This window comes from Rhinopithecus roxellana, chromosome 7 (genome assembly GCF_007565055.1).
Source record: "Rhinopithecus roxellana isolate Shanxi Qingling chromosome 7, ASM756505v1, whole genome shotgun sequence".
Taxonomy (NCBI): Eukaryota; Metazoa; Chordata; class Mammalia; order Primates; family Cercopithecidae; genus Rhinopithecus; species Rhinopithecus roxellana.
In genome coordinates, this window is record NC_044555.1 from 88044604 (window position 1) to 88068141 (window position 23538).

Below are 23538 nucleotides of genomic sequence, written 5' to 3' on the forward strand. Positions count from 1 at the left end.
TAGCTGAGGAGATTTATAAGCAATATTTATGTTGGGTACCACTTCAGATATTGTGACCTAATTGGCCTGGGGTGGCCTAGGCATGTGGACTTTTAACAACTTCCGCGGGTGATTCTAGTTTGAGACTCATCGAATATGTGATTGTGAGTTTACTTAATGGTTCTAAGCCTGAAGTTTCCTCATATGTAAAATGGGTATAATAACATCTCTCTTACAGCAGCACTGTGAGGATCATAGTTAATGTGAGATGCCTAAATGGGATGATTTCAGGGGAGCTGGAAGGGCCCCTACTTCTCAAACCCCAGTATACTTTGCCATACTGCCTCTTCCACCGCCACCATCGGGCCCCCTAACAACTTCCCCAGTTATTCTGGCTCATCACCACTCCTTTGAGGGAATATCTTTTGAACTGATGAAAGGACATCTGCTGGCTGTTGACTTCCTTCTCGTCTCCACCTATGGATCCAGCATGGTTCACACGCCTGGCAAGAGGTATTTTAGAGACAAAGAACATAAAGTCCTTGCTCTAAGACCAGGATTGGCCCATGAATGTGCTAGAGACCATGCCCTGGTCACTGTCTGCATCTCCCCAGTGTGGCTGGCCTTTCTGCCCACTTTCTTGAGTGATGATCCTGTTCACCATCCTCTCCAACACATCAGCCGATTCGACCATTATTTAGCCGGTCCAGAGTTCACGTTCCTGTTTGTAACACCAAAGCCTTTTAACCTTTCGGCATGTTCCTCTCATGAAGCCTTCCCTTAGCCCTCAGTTTGAGATGTACTATCCTTACAGTGAAGTGTCCGGCATGCACTTTTCGGTGCTAGAGTCTACCAAATCATCATTTATGCACTTGCCTCATCTCCCCTGCTCAACTAAAAGCTAAGGAAATCAGGGACTATCCATCTCCCCAGCACGTAGAACTGTTAGTATATGTGTGGGCGCTCAGGATGTGTTGATTGAGTGAATGAAAGAAAGATCCCTTATATACTTACCATGTGTCCCTTCAATTAAACAACCCAATTACATGAACAAGCTGAAATCTGAAGTCCTGTGTTCCCAGCTGGACTTTGAGTTCTCTAACTGGAGGTGCTAGGTTCTTATTTCTTTATGTTCCTCATGGCATCTGGCACAATACTTGGCCAACAGTAAGTGCTCAGTGAGCACTTCTTACCCTATTAAGGAGTGGAGATGTGAATGCAAAAGAGCCAAAGGAATGACCCCAAACCACTTAGTGGCCTCAACAGAGATGGACAAGGGCCAGACTTTGCTGATTAGGGCAGTGGTATCTTAGGGGAATGTGCATACCCTAACAAGATCCATTGGGTCTGAGAAGAACATTTTAGAACTTCTATATCTTTATTTAAATTTAAAAATAATTAAACTTTATACACAGTAATATAATGGACTTTGGAGACTCAGAAGCAGGGAGGGTAGGAAGGGGATGAGGGATAAAAAAAACTACAGATTGGATCCAGTGTACATTACTTGGGTGATGGGTGCACTATAACATCTCAGACTTCACCACCATACAATTTTTTTTTTTTTTTTTGAGACGGAGTCTTGCTCTGTCGCCCAGGCTGGAGTGCAGTGGCTGGACCTCGGCTCACTGCAAGCTCAGCCTCCCGGGTTCACACCATTCTCTTGCCTCAGCCTCCCGAGTAGCTGGGACTACAGGTGCCCGCCACCTTGCCCGGCTAGTTTTTTGTATTTTTTAGTAGAGACAGGGTTTCACAGTGTTAGCCAGGATGGTCTCAATCTCCTGACCTCGTGATCCGCCCGTCTCGGCCTCCCAAAGTGCTGGGATTACAGGCTTGAGCCACCGCACGTGGCCCACCACTATACAATTTATCCATATAACCAAAAACCACTTATATCCCCAAAAGCTATTGAAATAAAAAAACTTTTTAAGAAAAATAATTATGCTTTATTGAGTTCTATATTGATGGCTATGGACCCTTCATTTGATCTGCGTGGAACACGTGAGAGGGCCACTGTTACCCTCACTGGCTTGTTTTCGTTCAATGTATTAAAAATAATCTCAGCTGGTGCGGTGGCTCATGCCTGTAATCCCAGCACTTTGGAAGGCTGAGGCGGGAGGATCACCTGAGGTCAGGAGTTTGAGACCAGCCTGACCAACATGGTGAAACCCCTTCTCTACTAAAAATATAGAAATTAGCCAGGCGTGGTGGCAGGCACGTGTAATCCCAGCTACTCAGGAGGCTGAGGCAGGAGAATTGCTTGAACCCAGGAGGCAGAGGTTGCAGTGAGTGGAGATCGCACCATTGCATTCCAGCCTGGGTGACAGAGCGAGACTCCATCTTCAAAAAAAAAAAAAAAAAATCTTGAGCAGTTTACATATATCTGTGGATTTATGAATTTTATTCTCTAGTTTGTCTAGTTTACTACATACAGCGTAGATAAGTGGCTTAAAAATTCTTCCAGAGAAACAGGAATTGAAATGATTATTGATGATGTAAGCACAAGAGAACAGCTAGAAATTGGCAGAAGTGACCCTTTCTCCCAGGCTGGTACGCCATGTTGGTTAGCCAGATGACAAGAGAAATACAATGGTAGTCTAACAGGAACAAGCACAATGGTAATCTGACAAAGACATGCCATAAATTTTTGAAATAGTCAAGAAGACTCTAAGAAATGTGGATTTATATTCATTGTCGTTGTATTAACCAAATCCTATATGGACACTATGTCTTGAAGAATTAACCCAATGGTGTTTGAAGGATTAATGACTTTTGAAGATTTTTAATCTCATTTTACCTCATCTTTTGAAATTTCCGTTTTTGTATTTAAAAATATTCCTAATATATTAGTCTATTAGTATATCTCTGTAGAAATTAAACATCCATGTATTGGGTATGTATGCTGAAAAATATTTTACTAGTAGGAGCACATGTCCACTGTCAGAATGTCATACAAATGAGAGTGTGGTTTGTTCTTGATGGGCTTTTAGTGTCATCATGTCACACTGCTCTCACATGATTGACCAGAAAGCCATTTCAGGAATGTGTGTTATTACTCACCATGGTAATGGCATAGCTGGGACGGGAATGGATCATTAAAAATCCATCATCACTATTGGGTTAGAAATTAACTCAGATCACACATTCTTATGAGGTCAGGTCATCTTTTGCTTATAGAAAAAGGCAACCCTTCAAATTTAACATATTTTTAAAGATATGTATTATAGGCATTACATGAGCTTATTCATACATTTGGAAGTGAAAGACAAAACCCCAGAAATAGATTTGTCAAGCATTTTGTTATTTATTTGAACCCTACAACAACCCTGTAAGGTGGGGATGATCCTCATTGTATGACAAGGAAAGGTAAAATCACAGACCTTAAGTGACTTGTCCAAACTCACATATTTAGTAAGTATAGAATGAGGGTGCAAAATTAGATAATTGGTATTAGCCAATATTTTGCTGTTAGTTTCCAAAGGCAAAGAATACATAGGCATGGTATCAAGTCACCTAATCCAGTAAGTCCTCACTTAACATCATCGATAGGTTCTTGGAAACTGTGACTTTAAGCAGAATGACAGATAATGAAATCAGTTTTACCATAGGCTAATTGATGTAAACAAGAATTAAGTTCCTATGGCATATTCCTGCTCACAAAAACATCATCAAACTTCTAAATAAAGACCAAAACGCTTCTAATATTGAACATTGAATACATGTGAGCCATGCATACATTTAAGAAAGATGAATAAAAGCAAGTAAGATGATTATTAACCCAGTTATTCTAGTTCAGGGTTGCAGGTGCTGGAGCCTATCTAGGCAGCTCAGGGCAGCAGGCGGGAACCAGCCCTGGCTAGGACGCCATCCTGTTGCAGGGTGCAGTCACTCACACACCACGCTCGCTCACACTGGGAACGTGTAGACATACCGATTAACCTAACAGGCACATCTTTGGGATGTGGGAGGAAACAACAGTACCTGGAGAAAACCTGTGCAGACTTGGGGAGACTGTGCAAACTCTACAGACAGTGACCCTGGCCCAGAATGGATCTTTTTCGTATCAACTGTATAACAAAAGGATGTTGAATGAAATGATGCTATTTGAGGATCTGCTGTAATTTGAAGGTACTCACAATTTCCAGACATGAAAGGCTGTGTAACAGTGGACTTTATACCCTGAGAGTGAAAGCAAAATGTTCACTCTGAGGGCTGGGGCTGGAATCTTTCCTTCATCTATCTCTGTTGGGTGGTGAAAAGCAAGCCAATTTTGGTTGTGCTTATTGACATTTATCATCTTATGTCATTTCTCAAGTGAAAGTTCTGCATTTTTGTATGAGTAAGAGGTCCCTCGGTGGAGCTTTGCCAACTGTTTTTCTCAAGGTGTTCTGCAGAGCATCAGATATTGACCTAAAATACAATAAATGAGCATCTCTCTCTGTTAACAGGACCATTGCCAACTATTTGGTGTGGAGAATGGTTTATTCCAGAATTCCAAACCTTAGCAGGCGCTTTCAGTATAGATGGCTGGAATTCTCAAGGGTAAGTTTAAGAAGATTGCAATGTTACATCGCTGGATAACTTTCATGCTGGAATCGTCCATATATTAACTGATCCAATAAAAATCATCTTCAGGGATTAGACAGAGGGCATTTGTAGCCCAAGCTCTATTGTTTTTTTTTTTTTTTTTTTTTTTTTTTTTTTGTGTGTGTGTGTGTGTGTGTGCCTTATTTATTTTTATTTAGGTATAAATTACATACGATAAGATACACTCAAGCTCTACTTTGATGGGTTATATGAAGATATTTAGAGAAATGCTAGAGGCCACACATTGTTTTCAAACTTCCCCGTCTTATCAGTGGATTCCCATTTTCCCCCAGAGTTTTTAACTGGGTCACTGTAATTATAGTTTTAACATTTCTTTGTGATATATTTGTAACTATCTTTTATTTTCAGTATTCTGAATATTTAAAATGTGCATGATAGAGATATTAGATGGTAGAATTTCATTTTCAATTTGGCAATGGAATTTTGTCTTAAACTTTGCCTGTACCTTCCATCTTTGCATCTATCCTCTGCTAGGTCCAAGAGGCTCTAATTTAGTTTTCTCTGAGACCTCCTCCACCTGCTCACCTGGCTCTTTATTTATTTATTTTTATTCAAGATGGGGTCTTGCCATGTTGCCCAGGCTTGTCTTGAACTCCAGAGCTCAAATGATCCTCTCACCTCGGCCTCCCAAAGTGCTGGGATTAAAGGCATGAGCCACTGTGTCGGGCCTCACCTGGCTCTTTAATCTTGGCTTCTCTCCCACCCTTGGCTCACCTCCCAGTTTATAGCCATGTTACTGTCATCTTTGTTTTTGAGGCTTGTATCTGACTAATTCTCCTTCCACTAGAGGCCGTAAGGATTTTGTATCTTGGAAACAGTTTTTATTTTTCTATCAATTTAAAGTGAAGTGAATGGTGAATCTTGTAAGCTATGATTTCATTCAAGAGGCATTTTTGTTATTAGAGGAACTATTAAATATAGAAATTCTTAGTGGGCCATTACTCTGGAAGAGTAGTGCAATTATTTTGGATATGCTTTGACCCTATAAAGTCACTAGCATATAAAGTTACTTTAGGGCTGCGTGCAGTGGCTCACGCCTGTAATTCCAGCACTTTGGGAGGCCGAAGCAGGCAAATTGTTTGAGGTCAGGAGTTTGAGACCAGCCTGGCCAAGGTGGTGAAACCTCGTCTCTACAAAAAGTACAAAAATTAGCCAGGCGTAGTGGCACACGCCTGTAGTCCCAGCTACTTGGGAGGCTGAGGCAGGAGAATCGCTTGAATCCAGGAGGCGGAGGCTGCAGTGAGCTGAGATGATGGCACCACTGTACTCCAGCCTGGGCAACAGAGCAAGATTCCGTCTCAAAAAAAAAAAAAAAAAAAAAAAAAAAAAGTCTTTTTCCAGAGAACAGCATAAAACAACTATATATATATATATATGGTGTGTGTGTGTGTGTGTGTGTCGTATTGATGGGTTAAGATGCAAAACAAGTAGATTGTGTGTGCGTGTGTGTGTATGTTTTAACTGCTATGAATCACATAAAAGATGATGCCCAGCTGCTTTCCACCCCTACTGTGAAGAGAATGAGAGAGGTGTAAGAAGCAGTGTGTGAACATTTAAGGTTAGGTATGAGGGGATGTTTCTTGAGCACGAAGTGCTAAATATAATATTGAATTGCCGAAGAAGGTTGTAGGATCTCTTTCTCTAGAGGTTTTAAAAATAGATTCATCCCTTACCTCTGAGAGAGGTTACCAGAAATCAGAGGAAGAATAGATGAAATTAAGCCTTAATCCCATTCCTCAAAACAACCTGGGTCTAACATTGTGCAAAGGACACTTCTGGTCACCGTTCTCAGGGCCTCCCTTCCTCCCTGCCTGTACCCCCAACTTCCAAGGGCAACTTACACTATATTTCTCTGCTTGTATCCCCAAGAGTAAACCTCTGACCCTTCCAGGTCCTGCTCGGGAACCTTCTTACTTGTTTGTAAATGTTTTCTTGTAATGGTATAACTGGGACAGATGGGCACAGCATTTACATCTGTATTTTGCTTGTTCATCAGTGTGTTTTTTGCTGTGACACAATGTAAATATGCTCCCTGTGTTGTTCATGGTGGACCGTGTTCTCCTGGTCTGCCTTGTTGAGTGCTACTCGGAGCAAGGAAACCTTCGCTGGGCAGGAACTTTGCTCACCCACTGAATCTAGACCTTGTTGGTGGAACTTTAGTTCTCAGTAGATATTAAATATTATCTGGACACTTGGATAGCATCTTCTCATGTCCCTGCTGACTGCAGAAAAGTGATGATACCATTTTCCAGATTCTTTGTTAATGGGGAAAATTGGGAAGAAAGGATAAATATATTATTTTAACTGTTAAAACACTTTCTTTTCTTCCTTTTTTTTTTTTTTTTTTTTTTGAGACAGAGTCTCACTCTGTTGCCCAGGTTGGAGTGCAGTGGCACGATCTCAGCTCACTGCAACCTCCGCTTCCTGGGTTCACACAATTCTCCCACCTTGGCCTCCCAAGTAGCTGGGATTACAGGCATGCACCACCCTGCCTCGCTAATTTTTGTATTTTTAGTAAGCACGGGGTTTCACCATGTTGGCTAGGCTGGTCTCAAACACCTGACCTCAGGTGATCTGCCCACCTGGGCTTCTTAAAGTGCTGGGATTACAGATGTGAGCCACTGTGCCCGGCCTAAAACATTTACATTTAGTTTGAAATATAATGGGGACAAGCAGAATTTTTTTTCCTCATCTATTTTACCTTTGCCTCTACTATCTGATGCATATATGTGGGTTAGGGTATGCAATGTTTTGTAGACTGTTTTCTTCAGCTTGTTTGAATTTTTTTTCAGCCATGGATTTTATCCAAATGAAGTTTAATCTGGATCAATTATCTCCTACAGGTAATCCAGGGGACCACAATTTTGCTGCCTCAGTGGGACAAATGTGTAAACTTCATTGAAAGTGCCCTCCCTTATGTTGTTGGAAAGATGTTTGTAGATGTGCACTTCCGGGAAGATAAGAAGGAAATGGTAAGTGGTGCTCCCCAGCTAGCAAACAATCATGACAATTTAGCCAGATCTGATAAGGGTATATTCAGCAGGCTAATGTCAGCCTTCCAGGTGGTAGGGGCCTGTGAATATTGTCTTCAGCTTCTTTCAACTTCTAAGTGAAATAGGAAGAAAGGTCATCAAATGAGAGTGAGGATGAGTTAGCAAGTATTGAAGGTTAGAGGAGAGAGAAGGTGTGTAGTTGTCCAGGGGACTGGGCAAGTGAATAAACTGAGGGAATGTAGTGTAGCTGCTTGAAGGTGGCATGTCCAGATGTAGGTGAGGTTCGAGGTCATGAATTCAAAGAGGGTCTCATCACTGTGGCAACGTGTTCTTCCCCATCTGTTTCAACTGCACTGGAGGAAAAGGTGTGTTTTTTTTCTTTCGGCTTTATTGAGGTACATTTGACTAATAACAATTGTATATATTCGAAGTATACGGCCGGGTGCAGTGGCTCACACCTGTAATCCCAGCACTTTGGGAGGCCAAGCCGGGCAGATCACTTGAGGTCAGGAGTTTGAGGCCTGCCTGGCCAACATGGTAAAACCCCCCATCTCTACTAAAAAAATACAAAAATTATCTGGGCGTGGTGGCGGGCACCTGTAATCCCAGCTACTTGGGAGGCTGAGGCAGGAGAATCGCTTGAACCCAGGAGGCAGAGGTTGCAGTGAGCCGAGATGGTGCCACTGCCCTTCAGCCCAGGCGACAGAGCGAGACTCTGTCTCAAAAGAAACACAAACAAAGTATACAACATGATGATTTGACATATGTTGTGAAATGGTTGCCAAAATTAAATGAACACATCTGTCGTCCCACTTATTTACCATTGTGTGTGTGTGTGTGTTTGTGTGTGTGTGTGTGTGTGTGTGTGTGTGTGTGTGTGTGGTGGGGGGAGGGGGTGTGAGGACACTTAAGATTTACTGCCTTAGCAAATTCAAGTATACAATACATAATTAGTAACTATAGTCACCATGCCATATTTTAGATCCCCAGAACTTGTTCATCTTAGAACTTTGTACCCTTTGATCAATATCTCCCCATTTCCCTGCCACCAGCCCCTGGCAACTACTGTTCTACTCTCTGCTTCTATATTTTAACTTTTATAAAAATTCTACGTATAAGTGAGATCATATAATATTTGTCTTTCTGTGTCTGGCTTATTTCACTTAGCATAATGTCCTCTAGCTTTATCTATGTTGTTGCAAAAGGCAGGATTTTCTTCGTTTCTTCGTTTTTATGGCCGAATATTCCGTTCACAAAATGTGAATACATCACATTTTCCTTATGTATTCATCCATTTAAGGGTGTTTAGGTTTATTCTATATCTTGGCTATTATGAATAATGCTGCAATGAACATGAAGGTGCAGATCTTTCTTCCATATACTGATTTTACTTACTTTGGATATATACCCAGTAGTGGGATGGCTGGATTGAATGGTAGTCCTATTTTTAATTTTTTGAAGATTTTCCATGCTATTTCCATAATGGCTGTTCCAGTTTACATTCTTACCAACAACATATGAGCATTCCCTTTTTTTCCAGGAATACCTTGCCAAAACTTACCTCTTAAATTTTTGATCAGAGCCATCCTAACAGGTAGTGAAGTGGTATTTCATTATGGTTTGATTTGCATTTCCCTGATGATTACTGATGAAAACCTTTTCATAAACCTGCTGACTGTTTATGTGTCTTCTCTGGAAAAATGTCTATTCAGATCTTTTGCCTATTTTTTAATCAGGTTATTTGTTTTTTCGCTATTGAGAGGGTGTATTTTGAATTAGGAATTTGGATTTGGCCAGGTTTTTTGTCTGCATTTTATTTTTGATGAATTATATTTTACAAATGTCATGAAGTAAAAGATTCAGGCATGATTAATAACAATCCATGTAGTCAATCAGATACAAATATATGAGCAGCTTGGGTGCAGGTTGGTCAATAAACACTGAATTTAAGGGCAAAGGCATTGTAATGTCATGATTGTTCAAATGATTGGTGTCATGTGGTGATACATAATAATACCAAATGGTTGGTATTATGTGTCAGTACATAGTCATTATTGATACATAATACATGATTATGTTTTATGCACTGAAGTTTGCTTTGCAATACCATATCTAAGTACATTTGTGGTAGGCCAGGTCTCACTAACACAGGCCTCCATCACAACTGTCCCAGCACGAACTGAGTAGCTAGGTTAAACATTAAAAGCTGATTGAGCCAGTGCCCATATACAAAGGCTGGAATGTAACAAAGAGCCCACCAAGAGTTTTGCCTAGGCTTTTCCTGGGCCTTGAAGCATGACAAGACAATGAATGAATTCTCAACAGGACCCTTTTAGGATTAAACAAGTTTTATTGGGGGTCTGAAGAAACTCCCCAGGCCTCCACAAACAAGTTTATTGGGGTCTAAAGGAACTCCCCAAACCTTTATGATTTAGTAGGAGACAAGATAAGGGTAATCACCTCAGCACCTAGACCCCTTTAGATTAAGTAAACTTACTGAGGCTCCAGAAGAAGGTCTTCAAGACTCAGACCTAGTTATAGATTAAAAGAAGTTTATCACTTATGTCTTTCGACAAATGCACACTTACACGTAGACATATAGTTTAGAAGGTATATGAACTCTAGAAAACTTTGTAATTTTGAGTTGGTCTGGTGATAATTTCCAGGCTTTCTTCCTGTAACCAGTGGCAGAAAATAAAACTCTCTTCTTCCCCAGTTCATTTGCATCTTGTTATTGGGCTGTGAGAAATAGCAGCCTGACCCTCAGTTTGGTCTGGGAACAAATTGGCCTATGTTAACTTGTTTTTACTGTCTAAGTATGAGACTTTATGTTTGAACCTGAAAGTTCTCTTGCAAACAATTCCTCTGAAGAATTAATGGCTTATTTCAAAATGCTCGATATTCTCATTGCATGTTTTCTTTTGCTCCTTGGTCAGAGTAAATAGTTTGAGATCTTATCAGATAATCACAGTGGTAATATTATAAGCTCTGGGAAGGCTATAAAAACAAAGGATAAAGAAAGATTTAAAAAATTATAGCAGGAGGTTTTCTGGCAGTAGAAGAATTTTAACTAATATGAAAAGTATGTGGATTAAACTTGTTTTCCTCAGTTTTGGTGTGAAAGTCCCTTTTCCTTGTGTCAGGGTGTGACATTCTAAAATAAAGTTGATTTTGGCAATCTCTCCTCTTATTTTGATGTATTTTGATGTACATGGGGGTAGTGTGGTAGTTAGGCAGATACTCATCTCTTTAATGTAAAATTATTTGCCTCCCTTGTGCTGAAGCTGTTTGCCTCAGGGAATACTTAAGTTGGAAACTTACAAGAGAATTATCTGGCCTTTTATAGCCTTTTTTTTTACAGGGCTCCTATCCAAGAACCACCTGGAACCACTGATTTACTTGAAAAACATTCAGTATTATTAGCTACAGTCTAAAGAAAAAGAAAAACAGAAAGATCCCCAAAGGGGCAAATTCCAGAGACCCTAACTCAGATGGAAGGCTGCCATTGTTTATTTACCAAAAAAGTCTGTTAAGCAAATGAATACAGTCAGAAGCTTAAACTTCAGGTATGTCTCATATTTACATGTGTACACAAATCACATGAGCATCTGCTTGTTAAAATGCAGATTCTCATTGCATTTTTACAAGGTTTGTTTTGTTTTGTTTTTAAAGTTTTTGTTTGGGATAGGACCCAAGAATTTGCCTAACAAGATTCCAGGTGCAACTGCTGCTGCTGGTCGCGGACCACACTTGGAGCAGCAAGGTCTTCTCATGATTCATTTGTTTGTAAACAGCGCCAGAAAAAAAAAAAAAAAAAAAAAGCCCTGGTGACTCACAAGAGCAGGCCAGGCCAGTTGACGTGAATAGCAATACTTAATTTACCAAATCTGGTTGCATTAGTGCAGGTAACTGCTTTAATTTTCAGATTATTGAAAGTTTCTGTAATTCAGATTGGTTTAAATGGACTGTGAAAAACCCTGCCTTAGGACCTCCAGGCTTAGTTCCCCACCCACCAACTAGGTAGTTATCTTTTGAAAACTGATACCTGGGTTTTACGAAGAGACTCCCACCCCACTTCCCCTCGGTATCTCTGTTTCTAGAACCTCTTGATGACCTAGTTGGCCCAACTGCCTGTGGTTGGCACCCTTTGTTCTAGAGAGTGAGTAGGAGATAGCAGTTCACATTGAGGTTTCCTGCCTATCAGGGTTCTCCTCTTTTTCACTGGGGAAAACACATAATTCTACATTACTGTTTCGTTAAGACTTCCCACATCCAAGTGTACATTTGGACACACTGATACACCAACACTCTCATACTCATTCACCCACGTAACCATGGGAATTTAGCAAATTTAATTAGAAATGAGAAGAATAGCATGTAGAAAAGGAGAGTCCTTCAACAGAAAGCCACCAAAAGAGGTCATATAGTACATTCCCTTGCCTTCCAGCTAGTGGGACAGAGCCTTAACTCATATGGGATTGGCTGCAAATGTTGCTTTGTCTTTGCAGTCCAAAATAGCACTATCCAATTGAACTAGAATATGAGCCACATTTGTGTTTTTGAGGTAGGGTCTCACTCTGTTGCCCAGGCTGGAGTGCAGTGGCATGATCTCGGCTCACTGCCACCTCCGCCTCCTGGGTTTAAGGGATGCTCCTGCCTCAGCCTCCTGAGTAGCTGGGATTACAGACACCTGTCAACATGCCTGGCTAATTTCTGTATTTTTGGTAGAGATTGGGTTTCACCATGTTGGCCAGGCTGGTCTCAAACTCCTGACCTCAAGTGAGCTGCCTGCCTAAGCCTCCCAAAGTGCTGAGATTACAGGCATGAGTCACCACACCCAGCCCACATATGTGATTTTAAATTTTCTAGTAGCCACAATAAAAAAGTGAAAGAACACAGGTGAAATTAATTTTAATAATATATTTTGTTTAATCCAGTTTATCTAAAATATTGTCATTTCAACACATAATTAATATAAAATTACTAATATGAGGCCAGGCATGGTGGCTCGCACCTGTAATCCTAGTACTTTGGGAGGTTGAGGTGGGAGGATCACTTGAGGCCAGGAGTTCGAGACCAACCTAGGCAACAGAGTGAGAGCCCGTCTCTACAAAAAATAATTAAAAAAAAAAAAAAATAGCCAGGCAAGATTACACACGCCTGTAGTCCCAGCTCCTCAGGAGGCTGAGGTGGGAGAATCATTTGAGCCTGGGAGGTTGAGGCTGCAGTGAGCCAAAATTATGCCACTGCACTCCAGTCCGGGTGACAGAGTGAGACCCTTTCTCAAAAAAATACAGTAAAATTACTAATGTAATAGTTTATGGGCCTTATTTCATACTGTCTTTTAAACTCCATGTGTATTTTATACTTATAGCATATCTCATTTGGGACTAGCCACATTTCAATGTTGCTAAGTGACTATGATATTAAACGTTGCGGGTCTACATAAGAAGGATCCCTTGAGCTCAGCATGGCAGGATTCAGTCCCTAGGTGAGAGGGTACTAGTAACTGGGACTGGGAGGGTGGCGCTTTTTGGTCCCTGGCCAACTGTTTCAAGCGGGGCTCTAATATCGGAGAGGCAGGACTCACTCAAGCAACACTAGGATTCATGGTCTGGGAACAGGAATGGGAATTAGAGTCAAGGTGCTAGTTGGTGAAGATATTTCAGGTTTTCTGGAATACCAGCTTAGAAGCAGAAACAAATTCCAGACCCTACTCTGAGGCAAGCACCTCAAAGGCATAGTTCTCATTGGCTCAGGGACTGCATGAACTGTAGTCTGCAAATTAAGATGTTCAGTGCCTTGGAGGTACAAAGGAATCCATCAAGCCGAAGCCAGGGGTTCCAAGCTCAGATATCCTCATGGTCAGGGAGTAACATTAAATAACATTCACGAATAACACTGACTGGGTATAGGCAAAAACCAGGGCAAGTACAATAATAAATGGTAATTGCCATTGACCTTGGTGTCTGGGACGCAATACTAGTGAAGCTCGCTTGTGGGGGTGGTGAATGTGCTATCCAAGATTCAGCCACGACTTGTCTCCAGTCAACTATTTTCATGCAGAAATGCAGGGCTTTGGGGGCTAGACAGGTTTCTGGTTTGTTCTCTGAGAGAAGTTAAATATCTGGATTTTTATGTGAAATCTCTCATATTTTAAATCTTGGTCAGTATTCTGGAGGTCAAATTAAATATGTCCTGCGGATACCATTGCCATTGACTTTTTTTTTCCCCCACTGAGATGGAGTCTCGCTCTGTCACCCAGTCTGGAGTGCAGTGGTGCGATCTCAGCTCACTGCAACCTCTGCCTCCCGGGTTCAAGCAATTCTTCTGCCTCAGCCTCCCAAGTAGCTGGGATTACAGGCACGTGTCACCACACCCAGCTAATTTTTTGTATTTTTAGTAGAGATGGGGTTTCACCACGTTGGCCAGGCTGGTCTCAAAATCCTGACCTCGTGATCCATCTGCCTGGGCCTCCCAAAGTGTTGGGATTACAGGTGTGAGCCACTGTGCCTGGCCTCCATTGACTTTTATATTAACATTTTCTCCCTCCTTACCTCCCTTTCTTCCCCCATTCTCCAGAACTAAAAATCATAACCTCGTCCATTAGAGGACTTCTTTAATTTTTTATCTTATTTAGATGAAGATTATTTATAATTTTAAAACATATTCCATTAGCTAAGCATTTAATATTACTTTTGTGGAAAGTTACATGAAAGTGGGACTCCTTCAGAGAACTGATGATGTATCATCACCGTAACTAGGGATGATGCTCTCGTTCCACTGCGACAAGCCCTGATCCATATGCTCATGACCTAAATGGCAGGAGAGAGGATTAATTGTGTTCAGGAAGGATGTCTAAAGTTATCAATTGCTAATTTTCTCATTTATTTATTTTTATTTTTTAATACTCTTGTCTTTTCCTTTTTCTTTCTTTTCTTTCTTTCTTTTTCTTTTTCTTTTCTTTTCTTTTTTTTTTTTTTTTTGAGACAGAGTCTTGCTCCATCAACCAGGCTGAAGTGCAGTGGTATGATCTTGGCTCATTGCAACCTCTGCCTCCTGAGTTCAAGCCATTCTTGTGCCTCAGCCTCCTGAGTAGCTGGGATTACAGGTGTACACCACCACGCCCAGCTAATTTTTGTATTTTTTTTTTTTTTTTGGTAGAGATGGGGTTTCCTCACGTTGGCCAAGCTGGTCTTGAACTCCTGACTTTAAGTGATCTGCCTCCCTCAGCCTCCCAAAGTGCTGGGATTACAGACATGAGCCATCGTGCCTGGCCTTGTTTGATTATTATTATTATTATTATTATTATTCATATCTGTAATGTAGAAGTAAGTGCCCCAGATAGATACTCATGTCCATGTAGGGCAGGTGAAGATTCCAACGAAGGCCAGGGAATGAAGGGATTGTCACCATGGGCCTAGTTGTGACTGTGATGGTCAGGATATATTGGTTTTAAAATGTGGTGATGATAATAACAGTAGCAGTTAGCTTTCACTGAGGTTTAATTAGGTGTCTGGTATTCTTCTAAGTGCTTTCAGTGTGCAAACTCACTTATCCTCGCAATGACCCTGTTACTGCTATTAGTGCCCTAATTTTCCAGATGAGGAAACAGGCTCAGAGAGTTGAAGTAAATTCTCTGGAGTCATACAGCTTGAAAATGGCTTTGGTGGGGTTCAAGCACAGACAATCTACATGGAAACCAATGTTCCATTTCCTTGCTTCTCTCTGAAGACACTTGAATCTTTGCCAATTTTATGAATATGAGGAGACCAGAACCTTCTTAATGGCTTATCTTATAATTACCCTTGTTAGCAAATTACTTATTCTAATATTAAGATCTTAAAAAGACACACATTTCATATTTTTTTAACATTTCACAGGTAGGAAACAGTCGGAATAGGTTTGGCTTCTGGTATTTCAATATTTTAAATATAAATATAGTAGAAACCTAATTCAAATCCAACCAGTTGACATCATGTTTCTGCATTCATATAATTCTCAGGAGAAAGACGGAAATGATAAGAAGCAAGCTACTATTGATTTAATCTAAGAACAACTTTGCAGCTATATCTTTGGCTCAGTCTGCACACTGAGCTCAATTTCTCATATTTTGTACATACATCATTCTAAGGAGTGATCCCTCATGTTTGCAGTGGTAACCCAAAGGCTCTGTAAGATTTATTATCAAAGTTTAAAAAAATGTTTACCATTCTCTACTAAGGCAGAAATGTGAATACATACATCAAAGAAAAATTTTTCTATTGTGTTGATGGGAAAAAAGGCCTTGTTGCTTTAACTCTAGTTTCTAGAAAATTCAGTAAAGTTGAAGTTCCCATGTGAACATTTTGGCTGGGCTAAGTTCTTCTGTATAAACCATGTGTTGGTTTGTTTCATTGTAGACACTGTGTCCCCCGACTACTTACCTTTATTCATATATCTCATCTCCGCCAGTAGGTATTTTTTGCTGCTCCCTCAAATTTTCTGCATTTTTGTTATAGAGTAAACCCAGTTGAAGAAAATAATTATTTTGACACTTGTTAAAATAGTAATGAAGACTATTCAGGACTATTGCAAGAGGTGTCAAGTCTATTGCAACAGGGGAGAAAGGTTAGGCTCAACTCTAAATACAGCAAAGACAGCTGGAGATTTATAGCCAGTGAGGAGAATGAGGGGGTCAGTGGATGGAAAATTATGAAGAGGAGACATCAGGAGAAGGGAAATTCTTGCTAAACCAACTTAACAGGATTCTTGTGGAAGGCAGGCCAAGGTGATCAGGATGGGGATGCTTTCTAAAGTGACTTGGCAGGATTCTTGCTACAACTGGACTAGGCAGGCTTGACAAGGATAGGATGGGGGTGGGAGGCTGAGAGGAGGGTAAGGGCAAGACATACTTGAGAAGAGGGCTCAGAGGAGCCTGACTAAACTTTAGTCAAGGAGAGAGTCTTTGTCAGCTCTCAGATCAAAGCTAAAGTCACTGATCTCCTATCATATGTGAAAACATTCTATATGCAGAAGGTTAATCTAGTTAAAGCAGAGCAAATCTATTACACTTCAGATTTAGACTTTATTAAGTGAAGAACTAAATCTTGACTCCCTATGTAAAACAATTCACTAATTCCTCCTGCACTCTAGCCGGCTATTCTATTTCTCTTTAAAGACATTGTTGATGTTCCCAAGTAATGCCATGGATGACCTACAATATCTTCCGTTTTTTCTGAGCTGCTCTCTGCCTGAGCAATTGCAGTAGTCATTCTTATCCTAAGGAAAGAATTCTCCTCCCACCGCATACTGCTACATCTGGTGTCGAAGCCTTAAATACCCACGTGGGTCCAATTGCAGTGGAAGAGTTTGAACTTGCAACCTCAATACACTAGAAGTTCACCTCATTAGTGAACTAAGATAATTGAATTGATGTACTGCCATTAATATTCTTTAAATTCTCCAATTCCCTCGCTCACTGTTTCTCTCAGTGGTTGAGTAAATGAGATGTAACTATAACGTTGATGGCAGAAGTCACATGAAAGTCAGTGTCATGCATTATAGCATTGCCCTTATACTGAAGGGTTTTCGTTCCTTGCAAATTCAGCTGCTCACAAGGGTTGTTCTCAGTAAGGCCATTGTACAGATAAAGACAATGGTCCCTTCATCACAAACGGTGAAAGAAAGGATATTCTCTTTGGCTACCAAATACCCCTGTTTCTGTTTGTCTAGTAAGTGGTGTTGGTTATTATTATCAAGATCACTTTCCAGAGAAACGTTGCTGAAGACCTGTCCAAATTAAGGCAAACCATGATGATTTGGTTTTTCTTAAGGGCTTTTTAATATATTTATAAAATATTGACCTAATGAAGAAATTATGTCTGGTTTTCTGCAAAGTTGCATTGATAGCTCATAGCCCAGCTCTGCTCTTACCAACATGGGTAAATCAGTTAACTTCTTTGAGCTTGTTTTCCTGTTTATAAATGATGCAAGAGTTTCTGTTGCTATGGTAGTGCTGTGTAACAATCAATCACAAAGCCTCACTGGCATCTGACAATAAGCAGTTACTGCTGATGCATCTGGAGTCGGTGGCGGCCCCCATGCAGCTCTGCTGATTTTGGCCAGGCTGGCTTGAATTTCTGGGGGTTGGCTGATCAAGGTTGGCTTTGGCAGAGGTGATTGGAATGACTCGGCTCTGCTTCATGTGTCTTACTTCCTTCAGCCGGCTAGCCTATGCATGTTCTCATGGTGATGGCAGAAGTTCAAGTGAGCAAGTAGAAGCATGTGAGGTCTCCTGAGACCTAGGCTCAGAACAGGCATAATGTAATATCTGCATTTTGTTGGCCAAAGCAAGTCATAAGGCTGGCCCAGATTTACAGACTAGGAAACAGGGTCTGCATTTTTTTTTTTTTTTTTTGGAGACAAGGTCTGGCTCTGTCACCCAGGCTGCAGTGCAGTGGTGCCATCTCTGCTCACTGCAGGCTCCGCCTCCCAGGCTCAAGCCATCTTCCCACTTTAGCCTCCCGAGTAGCTGGGACTACAGGTGTGCACCATGATGCTCGGCTAATTTTTGTCTTTTTTGTAGAGACGGGGTTTTGCTGTGTTGTCCAGGCTGGTCTTGGACTCGTGAGCTTAAGCAATCTGCCTGCCTTGGCTTTCCAAAGTGTTGGGATTACAGGTATGAGCCACCTGTGACTGCATTTTTAATGAGAGGATGCGCAAAGTCACACAGTAAAGGGTGTGGATAAATGAAGGTTAGGGCATTAAAGCTCTCAGTGCTGTCTATCACAAATAGGGATAAAAGTAGTACGTCCCTGTTTCATTTGTGGTGAGAATTAAATGAGGTAATCTATGTAGAAGGCCTAGCAAAATACCTGGTGTACAACAAGTGCTCAGTGAATGTCAGCTACTCTTATTGCTAATATTGCCATGCCTAATGTTAATAATTAAGATAGAATTTATAACATCAACTTCCTGGCATGGACTGTGGCAACTTCTGCATTTAGATTGCCTCTTTTAAATTTATCGTAGAGTGAGGGAGGTGCCTGGGGGGTTTTGCTGTTGCTACTCCTCCATACATGCCTAGTGTAGTAGCTTTCACTGGAATAAAGATCCTTTTCATGCTAGTGCCCTGGCCACATTCCAGAACCCACCCTATCATTTAATGCCAAGTCTGGCTCACACAAGAGTCTCATGAAATTACTCGAGGAGCCAAATATAATTTCTTTTTTCTTTTTTCTTTTTCTTTTTTTTTTTTTTTGAGACCAAATCTCACCGTGTTGCCCAGGCTGGAGTGCAGTGGTGCGATCTTGGCTCACTGCAACCTCCACCTTACAGGTTCACGCCATTCTCCTGCCTCAGCCTCCCAAGTAGCTGGGACCACAGGTGCATGCCACCACGCCTGGCTAATTTTTTGTATTTTTAGTAGAGATGGGGTTTCACTGTGTTAGCCAGGATGGTCTCGATCTCCTGACCTCGTGATCTGCCCTCCTTGGCCTTCCAAAGTGCTGGGATTACAGGCATGAGCCACTGTGCCCAGCCGTATAATTTCTAGAATAGGTCCAGATTTCACAACCCTCTGCAGGCTAAATCTTGTTGCAACAAATAACAGGTCCCAGTCGTGACAGCTCATTTATGCAATCTTTGGTCAAGTAACATCCAGCAAAACAAGTAATTTAGATAGCTCATTGGGAATTATTTTGAAATAAGTGTGAACATTTACTCTTGTCCTTGTCCTTGCGTATGCTGCTATGACAATGACACATTGGCTCACCTTTCTTGTTTGTTTTCTCCATTTCTGGCTAGCATTGGGCAGTGTTGCCTTTGCCACATATTATCAGCCACAGTCTTGTCAAGCAGATCTGGTCAGACCTATGGAATGTGAAGACCCTGTATTAGAAATTCATTTACCTAAAGAAAACATTTATGCCTTTCAACAGATCTGAATGTTGGAAGTGACCAGACACAGTTACTTGCTGGGGAGAATTTACTCACAGCCAAAGGCTAGACTATTTGAGACCGATTGACTTGTAAATATTATTCTGGTTTCTGATTCATCCTCTCTTAAAGTTGGAAAGTGGAAAACAGGAAAAGATGAGTTATAAAATTAGAACACAGCCTATATGTTCATATCCAGCAAATATAAATATAAATATCTACCTGAGTCTTATGAATATATGCCTTTAGATAAAAGGACATGAGAAACTCTTCCTGTACCACCAGAATAACCCACTTTATAGCATGACTTGGGCCCAAATAATTTGATTTTTTCTTCTTTTGCCAACATGTTTAATAGATATGTAACATTGCTAATCCTGACAAACTGATATGATTTATTCACTCACTTGGCTGCCAGAAACCTCAGCATTTTCTAGCTATCCTTAGTTTTTCTGGTTTAACCACATGTCCCACTTCAATATAGGTCACTTTTTACTTATTTTGTTGCCATTATTTTTTATCAGGAGCCAATCCAAGGTCATTTTTATAAATAGTTACAGTATAAGTAATGAATTAATATTTACTATTTATTGGTACATTGATTTATTTAATGTCTGTGTTTCTAGTAAAGTGACAATTGCCAGAAAGAAAAGTTTTTAAGAGTCCCCCTGAGATTAAAGCCTATTTCTTCAGGGTTATCCACATAAATTATTAACAATGATTTCCATTTTTCACATTCCACTAATCAAGTGGTTACAGCTCAAGAAAACTTGCCCTGTTCTAGAGCAATGGGAAGACTGGAAACATTTTAATCTCGTGGTTTTTTCCAGATATTATAACTTCTAACTATATTAAAGAGGAAAGCCTACTCAACATTAAGCCTTTTCGTTAAGAATTTTATTAACATTAAATTAGTTTAAGGTTAATGCACATAATCAACCTTACTGATTTTTTTCTTTTTCCTTTCTTTCCTTTTTCAGAACTCTTAGCCTATAATTATTCCTCCTAGATATGTACTGTATTTTTAAACCATTCCTAGCTGTACCATGTTGACATCACCTATCTTAGAATGGACTCGGCTAGCTTACTGAGTCATTTGATTTCCACTAACGTTTGTGTTTGGTAGTAGGCTACAGTCATTACGGAGACATTTGCTGTGAACCTTGTCCCCTAATATAAAGATGGATTTGCTACTCACTGATAAGTTCTATTCATGGATTCAGGCTTTGAATTATTAAATCAGAGTAGGTCTCTCTTTTCAAAAATGACTTCACCTAAAAAGGGTACCATGCATTTTTTTTTTCCTTTTTCAGCTTTCATGTTGTTAAATCTCATGATCATATCTGTACAACACCATATTTTCTATGAGTGAGTTTGTTCATATTTTCTCTTTATACTATTGGAATAACTATTAACTGTTAGCATATATGTAAGATATTTGATTCAGTTTCAACTCTGCTAGGTACCAATTGAAGGTTTCAAAAAGCATAAATTGATCAACTTGTATTTACTGAGCATCTGCTATATTTTAATATTAGGTGTGAATGTGAGATATGGACTCATATCGTGAAAAATCACATCACATGAGATATGAAATCATAAAACAAAATTTTAAATTAGCAGGATACTTTTTTGTTTGCTTACATATTCATGATCTCATTTGATCTAAATCATGGTTCCTGTTCTCAAAGCTTGTGGGTCTTGTTAGGGAGACCAAATAAATATAAATGAAAAGACAAGAATTAAACACACATATATGTATTATTCCGATTTTAAGCCTCCCAGGAACTCAGAGAGGGAATTGAAAGTGTGGGTTTAAGTGTCTGGGATTCATAGGTATGAGGTGGGATTTGAGTTGCCTTGTGGGATTTCTTTATTGTCAGGGACAAAGCTTTGAAGAAAACTACAACTGATAATGGGGCAAACTGACCCCTCCTTAAAGCAATGTTGGCATATGTCCCTTCAAATGTATTAATAGAACCATCATGACTCATTTATACAAAGTACAGAATTCTTCCATCCATGTGATGGGAGGAAGGGTAAGGAGAGGGCAAGAGAGGAGCCCTCTCTTTAAAGTAAAGAGAGGGCTTTACTTTAACCATCTCATTAAAGCAAAGCCCTGGATGGATGGGTAACAAGTGCCTATGCATATGTGACTTACCAATGTCTGGTGTCTGATGCAGAACACTATGGGCAAAATCCTGGGGTGCAAAGAATGAAAAAGAAAGAACCTGTTTTTAGATAATACTGGTTGAGGAAAAGAACTAAGAACTGCCCATAGATCAACCAAATGAACCATATTTTTATAGTGTGGTTCCATAAACTCTGAAATAAATGTGTGTGTGTGTGTGTTTTTTTTTTAAAGACAGAGTCTTGCTCTGTCACCCAGGCTTGAGTGCAGTGGGGTGATCTCAGCTCACTGCAACCTCCACCTCCCGGGTTCAAGCGATTATTGTGCCTCAGCCTCTGGAGTAGCTGGGATTATAGTTGCCTGCCACCATGCCTGGCTAATTTTTGTATTTTTAGTAGAGACGGGGTTTCACCATGTTGGCCAGGCTGGTCTTGAACTCCTGTCCTCAGGTGATTCACCCACCTTGGCCTCCCAAAGTGCTGGGTATTACAGGTGGGAGCCATCGCACCCTGCCCCTGAAATAAATAGATATTTAACAAAATGTTGCTTTGCCTAGAGGGCTCTTAGCCTGAATATGGCAGATTTTACCATAATAACACTTGAGTTAATTTTTATATGTTATATTTTGACCTTTGACTGGCTCTAAATATTTCCTATGGGTAACTTCACCTTAAGACTTCCACTTTAAGGGATATCTATTAATGTTATATGCTGCCTGGTTGAGGTATGAGGTCAAAGTTTAGTGAAGAAATACTATTTCTCTCTTCTTACTTTAAAATTACAGCAGGTTTTTGACTTGACTGAAGGCAATGTTATTATGTGATGCTGTAGAGTAGTCTAAAGATAAAAATCAGAAGTGTTCGGTGATTTATCTTCCTAGTTCCAGCATGCTAAAATAATTAAATTATTTCTCTTATTTGCATTGACGTGTCAACCAATGAAATTAATCACTTTCAAAGATTTTCCTTGTTCTTGAAGTCTGCTGGGGTAGTTCAACACCGTTTTACAGAAAATGTTATACAATAAATCTGTAAAGTCTGCAAAAAAAAAAAAAAAAAAAAAAAAGGGAGAGAGAAAAAAAAGAAAAAGAAAAAAATTGAGAACCTGAGATGGGGGATGTTGTGGGGAGTGGAGGTGCCAGAGAAGACAAGGGCAAAGAGCAGCTGAGGCTCACGGGAAAACAAAAAGTGATTTACCCACGTTTTGACAAATGTGAGACAGCCACAAAGAGAGTGAGTTACCGAAGTGTGGATTCAGGGAAGACAGAGGTGGTGGTGGCAGGGGAGGAGGTGGAAGAAAAGGCAGAGGAGGAAGGAAGTGGCATGTGAATAAACTATTTGTCATTTTTCACTCTGGCAGTGGGCTGAAATCTTTTTTGCCTCTTTTTATTTTCATTTAGAATGCCAATCAACGGGTTGCAGACAAAGAACTTTAAAAACCTTTTCTTATTTATTTATTTAGAGACGGAGTCTTGCTCTGTCGCCCAGGCTGGAGTGCTGTGGTGCAGTCTTGGCTCACTGCAACCTCCGCTTCCCGGGTTCAAGCGATTCTCCTGTCTCAGCCTCCCAAGTAGCTGAGGTTACAGGCATGTGCCACCACGCCTGGCTAATTTCTTTTTTTGTATTTAGTAGAGATGGGGTTTCACCATGTTGGTCAGGCTGGTCTCGAACTCCTGACCTCAGGTGATCCACCCGCCTCAGCGTCCCAAAGTGCTGGGATTACAGACGTGAGCCACTGTGCCCATCCTGAAAATCTTTTCAAAATGCATTAAGTTTTAATGAATTTGATAGCCATTTTAACGCCTAGGAGATGCTGGACGGGGAGGGTCCTGTGAAACCAAGCTGCTTAGAGATAAGTATCTGGAAACTGAAGATTCATCATAGGAATCCAAAAATTCCAAAATTTGCC

At 40.5% G+C, this 23538-nt stretch overlaps 1 protein-coding gene across 2 annotated transcripts in view; it reads left to right on the forward strand.

Annotated features, from left to right (window-relative positions):
• The window catches only part of PHEX (phosphate regulating endopeptidase homolog X-linked), a 227529-nt gene that overhangs the window by 77602 nt on the left and 126389 nt on the right, over window positions 1-23538 (forward strand). For both annotated transcript variants that reach the window (XM_010381555.2, XM_010381563.2), the window contains exons 10-11: window positions 4428-4521; window positions 7431-7559. In XM_010381555.2, coding sequence (XP_010379857.1) covers window positions 4428-4521; window positions 7431-7559 — 223 coding nt within the window. The remainder of the gene's footprint in view (window positions 1-4427; window positions 4522-7430; window positions 7560-23538) is intronic.